We start from the raw sequence: 19195 nt of genomic DNA, 5'->3' as shown, positions 1-19195 counted from the left end.
TTATTTTAAGGGTGCCATTCTGTTAGGAGAAAGAAATGAGAATTCCCAGAGAAGTTATTTAACCACAGAAGCTCAGCAAGCTGTCTGTCTTCAACAGAGTTTTCAATTGCTTGTTGTGCTTTCAAATGCTTATTCTGCCAAATATAAACTCAATCCTTTGTAAAGATAGACCTGCTTGGAGACCTAAGTTCAGTCCTTGAAAATTTACTTGGGATAATACAATTGCCATAAGAACTCTGAGTGTGTCCAGTACGCACAGGTAACCATTTTCCAATGTCTCCTGTGTGAAGCCAGCCCTCCTGGTCCAGTGCCTCAGCTGTCCTCTCTTCATCTTTCAGGTAACCTTTAAACACATTGGGTCCTTTCACACAGATCTGCAAAACAACCAGGGGTGATGATGAATTATTTTTTTATTCTGCTATAAATATAAATTAAGTAGTAACTCACTAAATTTGAAATATTTTAATGACTGTGCTCCATGAAACTAAAATAGATTGGGTTATTAAACTATCTATGTATTTTTTTCAAGCTAATGGAAATATGAAGTAGGGTTTGCAAAACTGATTTGTTTGAAGTTGATTTGCATTGCATTTGCAGTTAAAAATAACAAAATTATTTCAATAAGTTTAATTTTTGTGTAGTATAGAAATCACAGCAATGCAGAAATCATAGCAATCACAGCAATTCAGCTCTTAGCTGAACTAATTCAGTCTTAGCAGTTTAAGGAATGAGGCTGGAAGTACTGCCACAGCTCCTTTTTCATTAGTTCTTTACTGCTCTATTGTTAAACTTCCGTTTTCCTCTCCTGATTTCACAATGTAACCCATCAGCAACCATGCACGCTACAAAGGTCAAATGCTTCTATAAACTACTTCATACAGTGTTAACTAGTGAGAATTTGATATAAAAATGTGATTTGCTACCTCTCCTTCTCCTTTGGAAGCAAAATAATTCAGTTCTTCCACATCCTTCAATCTGATTAAGTTACAGGGCAAAGGGGCTCCTACATGACCTGGAAATCAAAGTTATCAAGTCACTTGTCATCTCTCCTATAAACAATAATTAGCATTTTATCATTAGTTACTTGCATAGTTGTAGATACACTGGATGTTCTTGCAGGAGCTGTGTCTGTATGCAGAAATAATTTACTTAATTAAGGTTTTGCACTATTAAAACTAAATACCGACACCTCCTCTTTGGATATAAAATCTATCCTGAAATAGCATAGAGTGGTTTAGGTTGGAAGGGACCTTAAATTCAACTCATTCCAGCCCCCTGCCATGGGCAGGAGCACCTTCCACAAGATCAGGTTTCTCCAAGCCCCATACAACCTGGCCTTGATGTTACAGTCCATAATTTCCTAAAGGAATGTGCATTTCTTTTATTTCTTCATATGGTGGAAGAAAATAATTACCTGATGTCCAGTCACCTGGAGTTGTAAAGGTGCATCCAGCTGTGCATTCTGTTTGGCCATAGCCTTCATAAACCTGACAAAGAGACAGCTATTTTTAAAAGATCCCAAAAGATTTTGCTATTACAAACTGAAATCCCAAGCATTGCCCTGTATTGCACAGTCCTGTGAACTGAGCCTGCAGCTGTAATGTGTGGTTGCCCATTTGCCATGGGGACACTGTCCCTGGCTTCTACTGTGTACAAAATTCCATTTACATAACTAGGAAAGACCACAGCTCTATATCATTGAAAATAGGGAGATGATGAGTTGAGCACTTAACCTTTGATTCAGGACATATGCTACACTATGAGAGGAACTTATTAATGGGAAAAAAGGTATTTTCGTGGGACATTTTGAAAATCCAACTTTTTTTTTCTGACTAACTTTAGGCTCTCAAATGAGACCTTTCAGTTGCACTGAGCTTTCTCTCACAGAGAAATAATGCAGGGACATCTCAGGTGGGTTAGGCTGATGTCTGAGGATTAGCTCTCTCCATTTATATATAAAATAAAACTTGTGTAATGAAGTTCCCACCACATGGACGAATACATTCAATTTCACATACTCAATTTGGTGCTGAGTGGTGGGTGGGATAAGCCTGTGGGGTTTTTCTGGGAGATGCCCAAAGTGAAAACATCTCTTGCCTGTTACTGCCATCCCAGGGCTGTTCCCACCCCACTGAGCCCCAGGTGTACCAGGACTCCGTGGCTGCCCCAAGCCCTGCTGTTCGATCCATCCTGGTACAGCTGTCCTAAATGCAGTTCTGAGGGTCTAACCCATCTCCTTTCCTAAACACCAGGTGTTCTTTTGCTAGCAGTGGATGAACATCCCTGAGCAGGCACACAAACCCACCTGGCATCCGAGGGCTGCGCGGAGGAAGCCCAGGACGGTCGGGGACGCAGGGGCAGCACCTGTCACTATCATGCGGACACACCCCCCAAGACTTGCCTGGTTGGTAGCAGGAGGAAAAAAAAGAAAGCATCAGAAGCTACTGCAGATGGCAAAACCATGAGCTTGCACAAAATGCTCTCTCTAGGATAGATGTGCAAGATTTCCTGCCCATAGCAGGGGGTCAGAATTAGATGAACTTCAAGGAGTCTTCCAACCCAGCCATTCTGTGGTTCTGTGATGTGGCCATCTGTGGAAATATGAACTAGCTCTGAAGCTTTCCTAAGGGATAAAGCCCCATTCAGTCTACAGAGACAGGAGTGCTCATGTCCCTGGCAGGACAAGCTGCTCAGCCTGAGCTCCTGCAACTGCTGTGCCTGGCTCTGGGAACTGCTGGGAAAAACAGACTCTTCCCCATCCAGTCTTCTTTGCTTATTTACACCTCACTGGTTTTAATGAATTGCCTCCCGAACCCTCTAAAATAACGTTGTCCCTTTTTTAAGGCTGATGACCTTCAAATATTTCTGGAGGGTATTACATCAATTCCTGTGTCCTATTTCACTTCTTTCTCCTCTCCCTTCATTTCCTTTTCTTTATTCTAGAAGTAAAAAAGAAAACCCAGCACAAGAGAAAACAACTGCTGACTGAGTCTGCCCGTCTCGCCAGCCCTTGCATCAATATGCAGCCTGGCTCGCTCCCGGCTGGGTGAACTCTGCTATCTTTGCACACTGAGGACAACTAATCCACAGACCACAAGTACAGTCAGTTTCTTTAGTTAAAAATAAAGTGGCATGTCTCCAGATAAGTCATCCGATTAAAAAAATGAAGTAATTAGAGCCTCCTGGAGTAGTACAGAGCTCAGAAAAACCTGGTTTAAAGCCAATTTAATCTCTTTTTTTACTGAGATGTGTGGGAAGTAGAAGGGCATTCTGATTTCTTTATTCATGGTTGCTAAACCATGATTCATGTGTGCATTTTTCTTTACAACCTTATTCTTTTCCTAGGAAGAAAAGTGGGTTTGAATATACCCAATTGCAACCCAACCCGAAATCCAATACTATTTGTTGAGATTTTCCAGAAAACTTTGGAGCAGCATTTCTTTGATCAGTGATCTCCTTTTCATGACTACCTTTCTGAATTTCGTTCCTAGATACCTTTCCTCCCCTGCAGGGGTACAGTTGCTATTTGAGAGCTGCAAAAAATTTTTGGCACTATTCCATAAATTAGTGATTTCTTGGTGCTGCTGAAGAGGAATGTGGCAAATGTCATCTTAATCTGCCTTGTGTTTCTCCATTTCCCTCTAGAAAGTTATGCCTGGGAGAATTGAAATTTTGATATTATGCATGGTGCTTAAAAACAAAAACAAACAAACAAAAAAGGCAAAACTTCACGAGCAACAAACTGTGCTCAGTTTCCTTCTTCTATTCCATTTTCCAGACTGCTGTTCACTAGTGAGTAATGACTGCCCACAGTTCATCATCAGGCAAGTGGGCTACAGTGACTTTAAGGAATCATAGAATTGTTAAGGCTGGAAAAGCTCTAATCTCATCAAGTCCCACTATCAACCCAGCACCATCTTCACAACTAAACCATGTCCTCAAGTGCCACATCCACCCCCTTTTTTAACACTCCCATCACTCCCCTGGGCAGCCTGTTCCAATACTTGACAACCCTATCCATGAAGAAATTTTTCCTACTGTCTGAAACTGCCTTGTCAGAAAACCAGTCATTGCTAGAAGAAACAAGAGTTCTTTGAATTCAGACTCACTTCTTGAATCACTTACCTGTATCTTATTAAAGAAAAGTTTATCCCACAAACTGTCATTTCTAATGATGCCATTTCGAACTTCGGCCTTTTTCCGTCTGGCCGCAAATTCCAGGATCCAGCGCTTGAGGGATGTGTCAGCCTGGCTGAAGATCTGCAGGAGCATGGGATGGCAGATGAGGTGTCACAGAGGAGAGAGAGCACATCAACACCTCTTCTCCCCATGACACCCACACAGCCAGGTGGGCACAGTTACATTTGCAACACAAGTAAACAAAGCTACACTGGGGGTTGTTAGTGGGGAAAAAGGAATGATGTGTTTTGCTCCATTCCCTGTTGCACACGTGGTTCCTTTGGGGGGAAAAGACAGGATGGTGGTGCAGGCCCCAACTAGATTGACAAGACTGCTCTTAATATATGATTTCTGTGATAGGGTTCAGTGAAGTTCATGCAACCTGAGCAACAGGGAATGAGCAACATGAACAGGTATCAGTGATGGCCAATGTGGTGATGGGGGCTGCATTTACCTGAGCTAAATCAGGCACCAGCACAAACTCCACCTCAACAAATGAGAAACCCCCAGTGCCTGTCCCTTAATTAAGCACAGAAGCCCTGACCTTTGGGAAAAATTACATCAATAGCTTGTGCTTAAGCTTGTCTTTAGCAGATAAATCTTCTGAGGAATAAATATTCCCAGCTAGTCAAACAGATTTAACATGATGACCAGACGTGCCTGTCTTAAATACCCTGCAATACCTTTACCTTAGTTTTAAAGATTCCTAAATCCAAGAGCCACTGTCACATTTACACTGCCTAAATCCTCAAAGGCTTTTTGAAATTTCTGATTTCCAGCTGTTGTTGCCACCAGAACAAGAGATTTGAGTTTCAAATCTGGTTGATGGGCACAAAAAGTCCTTGTGCAACCAGGTTTGACTGATGTTTCTGTGATGAAAAATATCCTGTATCTCTAGAAACATCTGGTAATTTGAGTGAGAACAAGGTAGGAGGCTAATACAGAGGGATTTCATATTCATATGTGATAGCTGTGTCTGGAGTCTGTGTAAGTTATAATAGACTTACACACTGAAGGAGTTGTATCCATTACACAGGGTGAGAATGTGTCTGCAGCAAGGCAGAAATACTGTCATCTGCTTGAGAAATCTCCATGACTAAGGGAATTCTTCCACATGAGTAGTAAAGGGACATAAACTCCATTGTTCCAAAAAAGAGTAAAATCAAAATGCAGCTCACCTTGTCATACATTCTGTTCAGCAGCCGTGGCACGACAGGGAAGATGGTTGGCCGCAGTGCCTTCATGTCGTCAGACAGGAGGCGAATGTCGCCTTGGAAGAAGCCAATTCGCCCTCCGTGGCAGTACACTACAGACTGAGGGGGAGAAAGAGGAACACATGTAACCCCTTGGCCTTCAATTCCCAAAGCAAAGCATTCCTCCCAAGCGCAGAAGCTCCTTTTCTGAATTTCTGCTCTGCAATGTGGCAAAAATGGGACTTTGGAAATACAATAAAGTAACAATAAATTTTGCACTGAAGAGAAATATCCAAATAGTTCTGGGCATTTTTCAGTACAAGCAATTCAGCATCCACCAAATTTACCACTTGTTCTGGAAGAACAAGGAATCAAAATTTTCAGAAGGGATTTCCCTTCATCCCCTGCATATGGGGATGGAGAAGTCCCAGTTAGGGTCAGAGTCTGGATCAGAGCTTTCCTAAAGCCCAGCCCTCCCATAGCAGCTCACAGCATGAGGACCTATCGTCAATACAGAAATGCAAAGTAAGAAACATCATAAAACACAGAGCAGCAGCCAATTTTTAGATGTTAATACTTTAGTTTTGTTTAAATACAACAATATAAACTACGTTAGCAATACAGTGCCTGATCCTGTATCCCAGAAATAGAAGCCCACTTCATGAAAGGTGCTTGATTTGTATGGAAACTACAAATCCAGAATCCTTGTACTTGAAAACAAAGCAGGGTGTTTTCCTCATCAGCAGAATGGAGCTCAATATGTGAGATGGGGCAGAGGGGCTGCTGGCCATGAGCCAGCTGGTAGCTGGTAACCAGTAACCCTGCCAAGGAGCCAGCACAGACTGGGTCAGTCTGGAATTTTGTCACTGAAGAACATTTGGAGACCAGCACTTCTGCCATGGTTTTACAGTGCATGGAAGAGAGTGTCCTCAGCAAGTGCCCCTGTGATACCAGAGCTGAGCCCAGCCTTCCTGAGTAGACTGAAAACTTCAGCTCCTTTTTGTGGGCTTGTCTTCCCCAAATGACTAAAGTTGAAAATTCCTTAAGAGACATCCACATCTTTTGTGCAGCTCCTAAAAATCTGCAGTACTAACCAAATTGCTCTCACTGCTTGGTCAGGCAGTTGGAGACTGTCTCCATCAGCTGAAATTACAGGAATTTTACACATGTGATGTGGGTTTAATGAAAATCACACTGCTGAATCTGTGCTTTACACTGTACATGAATTTAAAACAAAGTAACCAGTGTGCTCATTGGGAATTGAAAGTAACAACTAGAAATTTTTAGCTTTAAAGCATGTATCTGTATGATTTTAATTGTAAATTACAGGAATGAATAATGTTGGCTAAAACTAGGGACACTGATGCAGTGCTTGCTGTTCAAAATGCTTTTGAAAATTACTTTTTAGCCCTTTTGAAAAAATCTTTATATTAAGCTGTTTCAGATGGGAGGATGAACCTGAACATCCTTTGGAGGCTATCCCTTTCAGTACAGCAACATCCTGTGAAATGAAAGCATTTTCATTTTTTTCTAATTTCTTTCTGCCCACCCATCAGATGAATTTTGAATAATTATATTCTTGTTTGCCTGAACAGTGCTGGCACACTGACCACCTTGCCTTGCAGGTGGAGAAAGGCTGGGCTGTAATTCTCCAAATCTTTCATGGGCTTTTACTTCCAATTTGTGAGAGTTTTAACAGGGAAAAATATATTATTTTTGGCACAGATGTTACTAAGAAGTGGGAGGTTTATATTCAGATGCCTGTCTGACTCAAAGTGTGTTTTCAGCCTGAAACAGGCCTCCTTGAGAAAGTACAGAGCTGCAACTGGATCCAGATCCAAACTTCACATACTGGATCTATTTTAAGTTTACAGCTTCTCAGGCCAGGAGACCTGATGTGACTGTCTCACCTGACTTGCCTAACTCACCAACTGCAGCACAAGTCAAAAAGAGACACAGAGTCAGTTCTGTGGGCTGGCAAGAGCTTGGATCTGCCATAATTCTCAGGGGACACAGGCTGCAGTGAACGGCCACCACATGCTGCCCTGCCAGGAGGATCATGTGTCTCACCATGATCTCAATTTCTTCTTTTTCAGTATCTGCCAGGTTGGGGTTTTTTTGCAGATCATGTTATTTATGCAAAAAAATCATTTTAGCTGATGTAGAAATTGGCATGAAAGTATCTTGACTCACACGACACCTCATCCTAGAGTGCTTTGAAACTCTGTCCCACAAATTGCTCAGGTAGCAGTAGCTATGAGCTGACTGAGCCATGAGTTTGGCTCATTGCTGAAGGGCAGTTTTTCAACCCCTGAGCCAGGTGTAAGCTGGAGACCTTGGGAAACTCTCCTGGCCTTGCTCTGGACTCACAGCCATGTCACTGAGACCATGGCTCTAGTGTTATGCACGTGGCACTTCTGGAGTACAAGCCTTTTTAGTGCTACAAGATATTGCTGGTTATTTAGTATTTTATTCATTTTATTTTATTTTTTTGTTGTTGGCGTGGAAAAAAGACGATTTCCACTGACACCATGACCTTACCTGTACCATTCTCTCAAACATGTGTGCTAAAGGCAAATAGGAAATGTGTACATCCTCACAAGTAGGAGACCACTGACTCTGGAAGAAAACACAAGGAGCCCCACGAGGCCTCGTCAGTTCAGGCAGGTTTCTTACCTGTATAACTCTTTCAAACATGTGAGCCAGAGGCAGGAAGGAGATGAGCACATCGTCCTGTCTCGGAAAGATCACTTTCTGCAGGTGGAGGGCATGGGAGACAGAAAGGAAAGAAACACTGACAGGAAGACAACAAGAAAGTCATAAAATAATAAAAAGAAAAATGGCACCAGAGGAGCAAAAGGGTAAAGATTGTCAAGAGAGGAGGGAGCGGCGGACACAGGGAAGCGTTAAAGCCACAGCATCATGGAGCTCAGTTAGCAGGAGGAGTAAAGAGCACGGAGATGTACACACAGGGCAATGCAGAGGGCTCTCCTTGGCAGAAGGCAGATTGTACCCACGCAGCTCTCGCTGGGAATGGAGGCTCACCCTGATGGAGAATCCCATTTTTATTCACTGCTTTCTACCAGGAGGTGCCGAGACCCTGATTTGTGCTCTCAGCTGTGCCAGGCAGCAGGATCCTGGTGCAAACCTGCAGGAGCCCCCAGGATCCCAGTGCTAACCTGCAGGAGCCTCCTGGACACCAGCAGGGCTCTGCAGGAGCAGCACTTTCCCACATTGCATACAGCCCATTCAAAAATCACAGTGTTACTAGAGTCAAAATTAGCCATTTTTTTCCTTTTTCTTGGGTTAATCATTGGTTTGAATCAATGTGTTGGAAAACTAATGATTTAATCTTAGGCTTCAAAATTACTTCTGTTAGTGTTTCTCATAATTTCAAATGATTAAAATATTATTTTAAGGGCATTATGACTGTCCCACAGATGGGAAAGAAGGGAATAGGGGAAGAAAAGTGACCAAAGTTTTAATTTTGCCAAGTTTTTAACTCTCTCTTGAAGACTGGAATAAACAAAGGCCTCAAGAGCCTCACCTAACTCATTCCCCAAAAGAAAATAACCTTTCTACCTGCATTTCCTAGGAAAAGCTTGCTGTAATATTATGGATTAGAAAAACTGAAAGGTTGACTACCCAATAATTTGCATCAAGGCCAGTGGTTAGTGGAAAATGGGTATAAAAATCTATCAGCTCACAATATTAACAGTTTATACCCACTTGCAACTCCACTGCTCAGAAGGAATCAATAGCCCATGACCTGGGATACAGTGGAGGCAGACACAGGAGTCCATCCCTCAGGGGATATTTTATTGAAGTTAAATCTGGGCTGGTCAGATTTGGGTATGGCCTCCCAGCCATCACCTACCAAAGTCAAACAGCATTGGGGTGTTCTCAGCATCCCATTTCATATTATTGTGTCTGTCAGTCTGAATGAAGCCATTAGGGCCTGCAGATCTATTTATACATTATTTCAATTTGGCTTCATTTTCTGCAAGCACAGTAATGCAAAACCTTTAATATCAACCAGGGTTTTTTAATTACTGCTGTTAGAGCCCAGACAAAATAATCTGGTTTTAAATCAGACCAAAATTATGCCATTGAATAGCATTTCACAGTTGGCACAGTTGTCCAGTTAAATGTAAAAATGCAAACAGCTTCTTGGTATTTGAGAACAACCTTATAATAAAGCTCTGGCTTAAAAATACATTTGGTTTGTAAAAATCACTGAACTAAGCAAAACTGCCACAAGAACTGGTAAACAACAAACCCACAGGACTTCTCATTTTGTTTCTTTAATTTATACTACTTTCAAATGTTTCACACTTTACTCTATTTCATTACTATGGTCAGACATTACCCAAATCTTGTCAATCAGCTACAGGCATTTACTCTCTGCTAGCATTGGTCTGATGACTAGAGATAAATTTACAATCACACCAGACTTGGGGCTCAATCTGATACCTTTGAGATTAATCAGGGTCCCACTCCATCAGCAAACACTAAATCCATTTTAGTGGACCAGTTCTGGAAGATGCCAAGTTCCCTCAGCTCTAAATTAGCGCTGTTCCAAAATAAATGCCTGCCCTTAGAAGCTCAGGCCTCTCCACACCTCAGCTTCCATTTGTGCCTCTTGCTGCCACTGAAGCTCCATGCTGAGTAGCCCTCACTGGCATTTTGTGCTGCACACTGTGGAGACACAGTCCTGCAAACATTGGAACATGTGAGTTCAGTGGCATTTCTTACATCACATGTCTCAGTTTCTTTACACCAGTGGTCCAGAAATCTCAGAAAATTCCAGGATTAAAGTAAAAAACTTCAGTAATTTCAACATCAACAATAAGACCAGTAAGGGGTATGAGATAACCAATTGTCCATCCTATGTGCATGTAACTACTTTATAGAATTCCTGTTCACTGCCAGAAATTAGATTATTTAGATTTGTTTTATATAAGATATATAAAATCCCTACTATGTCATGGTCAACTGATTTTGCTTCCTATATTGTTTCTAAACATGAGTTCACATGTTGTATGAAACAGATTATAAAGGCACTTGTCCAGCACTATGCTATGCTCTGTTAGAAATATGTATAACAAAAACTAAAATATACTGGAATATCAATGAAATTAACCATTAACCATTCTGATAATATATATATACACATATACATAAATAAACACAAACTTTGTATGCAGAGAGGTTTCAAATAAATAGCAACATTTTTGGGCACAATGGGACACACAGAGCACAAGAGGAGCTTGAACTCTTCTTCAAGCACCAGTTGCAATTGTACAGGGCTTGTGTGCTCTCCTAATTCTTCAAAAAGAGTTAATGAATTCATTTACAGAAGTCAGCATTGTTTCTCAGAAGCCCTTAGTGCCCTACAGAGCCTGGGAGCCAGAGCTGCAAAGAGGATTTAATGCCCTCCAGTACTGCAGATTCAGCCTTGCTCCATTCCCATGAATTTGGCCCTCTGAGCAGGAAAAATGTCATCTTTTATCTGCAAGAGCATCCTTCCAGCCCATGCAGGGCCACAGCTCAACCCACACAACCTGCACATGGCAATGTTTTCTAGCTCAGGGTAATCACCTCCGTCACTTTCAAAAAGCCTGAAAAATCCGCCACCACGTTTCCATGGGTCAGCATAGCACCTTTGGGATTTCCTGAAAAGAAACAGAGAGGGAGTTTAAAGAATAAGCCAGAAGGTAACTTTGAAAAACTGAACAAAAAACCCCAAACCAATAAATGGTTAAAATATTATGTTCACTTCTTCAATTTTAAAACATATGTAATTTTCACCATCATTTCCGTGCATTAATATGCACCAAAAACACTTCAATACTCAAAACTTAATAAAATGCTACTGCAAACAGAAATATTTCTCTTGGAGACTCTGGAAAACAGGTTCCAGCAGAAATAGCCCAACTGCAATTTCTGAGAGTGCTCAGATGGAGCCACTCAATGAGCACAGCCATCAGACTTGGCTGGCTGTTCCAGCCTCTCTTGGGAGGATTTATTTCATCCAGATTTTGACTAAGAATAATCTTGAACACCAAGAAACACTGTTCAAAAGGCTGTTATACTCTTACTTAACCAGTACTCTGAATAACTTGAGAAATGCAGAGCAGTGCAGGCAAAAATTAGGCTACAAGAAGACCCTTTGAGACTACAATTAAGGGAAGTAATGAATAGTATCAGCAGCAGAGGTGTCTTGAAGACAGCCCTAAACCTGTTAGGGAGCCAGCAGAGCCCCTGTGCTGTGTTCCAGAGCTGGGCACTGCCCCTGCAGCATTTCATCCACCACCAGCAAGCACCTCAGCACCACCAATATTTGCCTTTTTATACTCATTTTACACCACGGTCAGCTGACCATGGAACACCTCTTGCATTTCGTATCTTTTGGACACCAAAACAGAGTGTTTGTTAAGCAGCAAATACACAGGCTGGAACCTCCATGTTCACAAAAAAGTGGCATGGAGGGCTCTGCACATCCTCCTATCACAGCACTGTCCCTTTTCATCACCCTCCAAGGCTTTACTTGTGAAAATAAGGTGTAGCTCAGCTCAAATGAAGATTATGGGGCCAGCCTCTTTCTCTCCAACATGTTTTTAAGCAGATTGTTTTAATTCCATCACACCACTGCCACGTATTTCCTGCTGCTCTGTGCAAAGGCAGATCAGGGGAGCTTTACCTGCAGGTGCCCAATGTGTCCCCAGAACAGTGGACACGAGCAGCCTGGCAAAGCTCCTTCAGTTAATGCAACAAAAAGGTAAACCAGCCAGAATTTCATTCTGTCTGGCTCAGATTAGGAAGAGACTGTGGTGCTTTGTGTATATGTTTCAGCATAGGAAAGTATGTTTAATCCTCTCATTTCCAAATAGTTTGAGGGCTGTGCTGCTAGCAGCCCTCCAGTGTGGGCATGGGCACAGACATGGGCACACTCAGCACTGAGCCCTTTGTCCTGCCAGCAGCACCACCATCACTCCTATTCAGCCTCCCAAATAATTAAAGGCAGGCACAAACAGCAATTGTTGCATACATTTATTGCAATAGAGCAGGATATTTTTAACACAATATATTATACTGAAAATCCCTATTTGCGGCTCCAAGTGCCTTGAGTAATTCAGTCCCAAACACTTGCAGATGAAGATGATGCACAGGAGGTTGGTTTGGTCCCATCTGAAGTTCAGGGGAGAAGCTGACAGCTTTGCCAGCCATGGCTGCTCCCATGCCAACATGGTGAACCAGGCTTACAGGTGCCAAACCAGCCTGGCAGGGTATTTTCACAGCTGGGTGCACACATGGATCCAGGCTCCAAGAAAAGTCCGTGAACAGGTGTCAGTTGTGCATACTCATCATGACTCCAAAATCACTTGTGTTACCGAGATGTGCCCAGCCAAACACTGGTGCTCAGCCCCTGCAGTTCTAGAAGCAGCTGTGCTCCTGCAGTGTCACAGTGGAGAGGATTTGCTCAGTACTGGTTTGGAAACTCAAAACTGTGTCCTCTGGCACACATCTGGTCCCTGCACCTTGACAAAATTCTTCAGATGTTTTTTGGAGGATTTCAAGTGTTCAGTGCCAGGCTGGGTGGGGCTTGGAGCAAACAGGTCTAGGTGAAAGTGTCCCTTTCTGTGGCTGGGAATTGGAACTAGGCATGCTTTGAAGGTCTCTTCCAAGCCAAACTATTCCATGATTCTATGAGATTTCTCAGATGTTTGACTCATTTACTCACTCCACCTCTGACCTGAATGCAGATCCAGTACCTCTGCCATGCCTGGAAGCAGTGTTAACATCTTGACTCCTTCTGCATCCTTCTTCTTGCACAGGCTCAACACCCTGGACAGGCTGCAGTGATGATGGTGTCTAAGCAGAGCAGCAGTGTTGGAGCCAGGAGAGCCTCCATCAGGAGAAATCCAGAACAAACCATGCTGTTATGGGACAGCTGCAGCTTTTTGGGTTGGGGGACTCCTGTAAGCTTTAACCTTCCTTAGTAGTTCTAAGAGTTAACCTAGTAAAAATAGGTGCCCCTTTCTATGAGCTCTTTCCCAGAACTACCACTTTGAGAGAAGAGGGTTGGCAGGGATGCTGCTCTTCTATTTAAAAAATCAATGCCATTTCTGTAACACTGCTCTTGTTTGAATTTCCTCACAAAGACAGGCCCAGGGAGTTTCCTGTTACAGAATTAATACCTTGCAATCCATCAATAACCAAGGAATGTTAAGGCCTCCTTATCTTGGAGGCCAGGCTTGTTTGGTAGTTCTCATAAGCAATAGTAGAACTTTTAAAAGAATAGAAGAACCTTTTCCACATTGCCAAAAGGGTCTTTCAAGTGCTCCAGCACAAATGTGATGGTGTGCTCCATCAGCATTCTGGGATGCAAGCACTTTCCTCCCCTGAGGACCTCTGACAAAAAGGAACATGCACTGGCCAGGCTGGAAGAAACCACTGGGAAGCAATTTTTATCCACCTGATCAGTGGATCCTTGAGGGAATGACAGTTGATTGATTTCTCTGGTAGCCAACATGAAAAATTGTATCCTGACATATTGGGGATATCTATATATCTTTGGCCCATTTCCAAGTGCTGATGGCTTCTTGGCACAGCCGTGGAAGTTGCTCTTGTCATCCAAGATCAGCAACCTCAGCCTCTCTTTTCTCCCTGAGGAGGCATTGGGGCATCTGATCCTGTCAAAGAAAAGCAAGTGTTAAAGTCTGGTCCTGGGGAATTCTTTGCAATTCTACAATTTTCAGGTGACAAATTCCAGAGCAGAGATTTTTTTTCACACCGTACAAAAATATTTAAAGCCCTTTGGAATTGGAAAAGCCCTAGAGAATATATCCTTTGGAAGAAAATTCTAAATTTAGTCACTAAAAATTACATGGGCTATATAAAACTCTTACATCAAAGCACAATGTAGAAAACAGACCAGAGTGTTGATGTAACCTCTGGAAAAGGCAGAGAGTGATGTGCAAAGTCCTGCAGCAGCAGAGGATGGGCTCATGCATCACAAGTCATTGTTATGAGCGGGTTCAGTTTGAGATGATTTGCAAAATTGGAAATCTCTGATTTGGATGGGAGAAGGGAAATGAACTTCCTGGTTGTCCTATTTCTGTAACTCTGGGCATGTTTCTAAGAAAAGCACAAAATCGGAAACTGGCCCATGATTGAATCTGCAAATGAAAAAGAAAATCAAAAGAAACCTTCTCTGTGCAGAATTTCTTATTTAGAAATAAAAATGTCAACAATAACGTGACTTGAAGAATAATTGCAGAATTTCTTATTTAGAAATAAAAATATCAACAATAACATGACTTGAAAAATAATTGCTCTGCACTTGAACATATACAGAAACACACTGTGCCCTGCTGCATCCACAGCATGGCTCCTTCCATTTCCACTGCTCCCATTTGTGCCCAGCCACTTTGCACTCACTCTGAACATGACTGTGATGCTCATGTCCAGCACTGAGGTCAGTCCTTCCCATTTAGGAATTCCCAGTGCTGGAACAGAGCAGTCACAGGCTCCTTTCCCTCAGTGCTCTGCCCAGAGCAGTCTGAAGTGCAGATATCTAATCTAAGGACCATACACAAAGGTAAAATACCCAAGCCCTTTTAATACATCTTGAGCTTGTAGTTGGAGCTGATAAAGCAGTTGCCTACCTGGTCTGAAGCACAAGTCTTTTCTGGGAGGTGGAGGATGAAGATGTTCCCTCATGCTCAGCCTGACCCGCCATCTGAGGAGCACCAGCAGCTCCCAGCATCTTCTGCTGACACCAAACTGAGGGTGCTGTGGTGTAGGACCAAGCATTAGGCAATCCCAAGAGCACAGGTGGATCTGGAAGAGCTGCTCCAGCAGTGCCTGGAGCATAGACCTTCTCTGCAGACAAGTGTGAAAGCAGTGTCCCAAGCAGTGATGCCTTGCGCATCTGCCCACACAGCTTTCAGGGAGGGCAAGAGGCTGAGCTCTCAAGAGGAGGAAATTCCTGCAAGCTGATGAAAACCAGGGTCTGAAGAGAGGAGAAAGACCTGCCTCTGCTAAGAACAGGCAGGAAAATGATTCTGCCCCTCTGTCCAAGAAAAAAGAGGCCAGCAGCACACGAGTACCAGCACCAGGCTCATCCCAAACCTCTCCAGAACTTGGTGTGATGAGCAACACACAAGAAGAGGAGGTGACAAGGACCTTGGTTAGGCTGGAGACATCAATGTGCTTAGGATACAGAGAATGGAAAGCTCTGGAACCACATTTTTTGGTTTCTTTTAAAAAACATTTGCAAAAGATAAATACCAATCAACCAAGTACTTCACAACTACACAACAAAATGGGAAGCAGACACATGGGTGGATTTTCAGACAACTGGAAAATCATACTGGCAAAGTATATGTCAGAGAATTCAATTGAAAAATAAATATATTGTTATTTTTAATTTGCAATCTACAGAAGTATATAAACCTATACATTCTTAAATATTAAAAATGCCTAGAAATATCATTACCATATGAGTATAACAGCAGGTTTGTATGTATTGAGGTTGGATTAATATTTAATTTCATAAGATATTCTAACATTTCTAGATTAAAATGCCTCTTTTACCTGTAGTGCCACTAGTAAAACAGACAATTGACAGATCTTCTGGTCGAGGAGGCTAGAAATACAAAAGGAGATTAAGAAAATCACATCAGTCAAATGCAGATGTGTCAGTGGTAGAGACTGTTGACATTGTAGAAACCTAAAGATCAAACCAATTATGTTTTTGCTCTGACAAGAGAAAAAAAAAAAGCTATAATTCCCCTCAGCATGTATAACCAGGTTTCTTCAGCTGATGCAGGCTCTATTCCTCCCTTTATGCTGTGTTCCAGCTGCACTAAGGGCATGCTTTAGTGTTTGTCTCACAGTTAGCATTTTCCAATCCACCACCTATATCTTTAGACAAGTGGGACAGCTTGAGATAATTCATCAATTTCCAGGTCAATTCTGGAAAGAACTCCACACCAGGGGACAAGATTCCAAAGCTGCTGATTGTTCCCATTTCCAGCAGCATCTCTGTATTCTCAGCACCACCCTATATGTACACTATTTTGGGTCATGAATGATTAAATAAACAGCTTGAGTATCAGAAGCTGCTTTTCAGAGTTTTGTATGAATATGAGCAGCCAGTGAAAAATATCAAAGCAATTTTCCTAAAATATCCCATATAAATACTGCCAAGTAGTGCTTCTGAACTATAGGAACCCCAGCAGAAAGTGAAGGGTACAGAGACATTCCCCCAGTGCCACCAGGGTAAGGTAGTGGAATTAGAGTAGCTTAACAATGGCATTTAATTACTGTCCCATTAACACATTCATAACAGGATGAGCTATCTCAGTTAAGTGTTCCAGGTAGAGGGAATGAAGGAAATACTGCATATTGTTCCCTATGGGGGTGGTGAAGCTCTGGCACAGGCTGCCCAGGGAAGCTGTGGCTGTCCCATTCCTGGAAATGTTCAAGGCCAGATTGGACAGGACTTGGAACAACCAAGCACCCATGGAAGGTGTCCCTGCCCATGGCAGGGGGATGGAACAAGAGCTTTAAGGTCCCTTCTGCTGCAGTTGTAAGTGGGAAAAGCAACAAGCCAACACTCACCACAGGCACATGTCGATTCTCACGGCCACAGTCCTGGAAGAGATGAAAGTAACAAAAGTGATTTCCACCTTAATTCCTACAGTGTAACCCATTTGCTAATAATCTGCAAACCACTAAGGGAGGGTATGAGCTAAAGCAAATTCCTAGCTGGAACTGGGTCATGAAGTCATGAGGCCATCTTCATTATCCTGAGTTTCTTGCCTCAACTGCAGTGCCTTCCTTGGATTTCAAGTAGTGTTTGGGTTGGTTGAGCTGCATCCAGGGTGTTTGAAACAAGTGTGAGGCTGTAGGCTTACCTGTAGTGTGGGTGAGGATCTGCAGTGATGCAGAGTCCCCAGGCAGGTGCAAAGGAGAGCTTCTTTATTGCAAAAACCCGGCCTTTTTAAGCAGTTTGCCCATTATCAGTTACATAGTTTTAGAACATAACCAACATAATTCAACCATCCACCATATAGCACAATGTGAACACACAATGGTTGCATAACTTGTTTTTCTACCCCTAATTCAGCTGAGTCTCTTTCCCACAGCCCTTTTCTACTTAGCCAAAGTAACAGGCCTGAGCCATGATTTTACAAGGCCTTCCGTTTGTAAAGTTTTACTTATTGGTAACATTGTATGAGGACAATGTCTCAAATAACACCCCCCCCCTTCCCATGCTTAAGTAGCAGCTGATAGCATATTTGAGGATCAAGAATTGAAATGTTGGCTCTGCTACCAAAAAGGAATAACACCAAGAGGCAAGTGCACCAAGCATCAGCATTATCAGCCACAAGTTGCTCTTTTGTGTTCTCCAGACACTGAACCTGGCGCACAATTCACAAGTCCCTGTGCATTGTACTGTCTTTTTACAGATGTTACAAAAAATAATAGAAGGGGAGAGAGAGCAAACTCACCTCCACCTCCTGCATGGTCTGGATGCGAACCCCACAACTCTTCCCTCTCTCTGTCAGCTCCTTCTCAAATGGGTCCATCAGGATGATAGACCTCAGGCCTGGTGTTTCTTTCCTCTCCACGTGGTCAAGGAGTATCCTGGCTTTTTCAGGCTTGTCACAAATGACCGTGGAAATGTCAGCTGCAAGAAAAACAGCCAAACAAGCTGTTTGCCCTAAATCTTCTTTAATGCAAGATTAGCTCATAGCTAACACTATATCAGTTCTGATAGTCACTCCAGGCTACACCAGAAATCCCAGCATACAGCACATGCTTCTCTTGAAAAATGAGGAAAAAATGCAGTCTTAGCTAACCCAAGTCAACGACGAAGCTGTAGCTGACATTTATGATTATTCTGGGAGTCAGTTCAAAATATTAAAATTGCTCCCCACATGCATTAAAAAATCTAGGAGGCAAAATATCAAGCAACACGGGAGTGGGTGGCCATGGAGTAATTCCCACATCCAGAGCAGCCCTTATCCATGGCTATGCACAACTGGGCATGTGGAAAATGCAACAGAGGCAGCACAGGGACACACAGCTTCTCAGGAACCTCTCTAAGTGAATTCAAGTTACAATGCCCCATCCCTGGAAGTGTTCATGGCCAGGCTGGATGAGGCTTGGAGCAACCTGGTATAATGTGTCCCTGCCAATGAAGAGGGAGTTGGAACCAGATGAGCTTTAAAGTCCCTTTCAACTCAAACCATTCTGGGATTCTATGATCATTTTTCTTTTAGAAGCAGAAAATGAACCCTTCTGAGCAACAGAACTGAGATCACATCAGTTTGGATGTTACCTGTGTTGACAATGTACCGAATGGCTCCAGGACCTAAGGTGTCATACAGGGGAACCACCACCATGGAATAGGTGTAGCAAGCCAGCTCAGAGATGATCCACTGAAGGAGAACATGGAAGCACAAAGGTGAGAAGGGGCCACGAGAGCAGATATAATGTGAGAAAAAGCTGACAGGTCAGGAACATTATTAATACAATATCAAGTTGGATATAAAATCTCACCTCTGGGCGGTTTTGAGCAAAGACACCAATGAACTGCTTCGTGGATGGCTTGCAGCCCTGCTGCAAAAGGCCTGAACCCAGAGCTTCTGCTCTTTCAGCCACCTGGAATTTGGAGAGGAAAAAATACATTAAAAAAGAGGAATATAAACAATACCAAATTAAGCCAAGACTTACAGGGAGGCTCTCAAATTATTGTATTTCCTATCTAAAAGTCCAATTTTTATGTTATCATGAACCATCATTAG

General features: G+C 42.6%; 1 protein-coding gene across 1 annotated transcript in view; it reads right to left on the bottom strand.

Annotated features, from left to right (window-relative positions):
- The window catches only part of ACSL6 (acyl-CoA synthetase long chain family member 6), a 56314-nt gene that overhangs the window by 8653 nt on the left and 28466 nt on the right, over nucleotides 1-19195 (bottom strand). Inside the window, 15 exon segments of the mRNA XM_005418679.3 lie at nucleotide 1; nucleotides 3-19; nucleotides 258-374; nucleotides 924-1012; nucleotides 1415-1487; nucleotides 2306-2401; nucleotides 4126-4260; nucleotides 5358-5492; nucleotides 8049-8126; nucleotides 10974-11047; nucleotides 15975-16026; nucleotides 17004-17036; nucleotides 17897-18075; nucleotides 18730-18829; nucleotides 18951-19052. The exon segment at nucleotide 1 is cut by the window's left edge and continues 117 nt beyond it. Coding sequence (XP_005418736.1) covers nucleotide 1; nucleotides 3-19; nucleotides 258-374; nucleotides 924-1012; nucleotides 1415-1487; nucleotides 2306-2401; nucleotides 4126-4260; nucleotides 5358-5492; nucleotides 8049-8126; nucleotides 10974-11047; nucleotides 15975-16026; nucleotides 17004-17036; nucleotides 17897-18075; nucleotides 18730-18829; nucleotides 18951-19052 — 1281 coding nt within the window.

Source organism: Geospiza fortis, unplaced genomic scaffold, assembly GCF_000277835.1.
Source record: "Geospiza fortis unplaced genomic scaffold, GeoFor_1.0 scaffold55, whole genome shotgun sequence".
Classification (NCBI taxonomy): Eukaryota; Metazoa; Chordata; class Aves; order Passeriformes; family Thraupidae; genus Geospiza; species Geospiza fortis.
The sequence above is the reverse complement of the archived record's forward strand: the minus strand, read 5'-3'. Positions and strand labels throughout refer to the sequence as shown.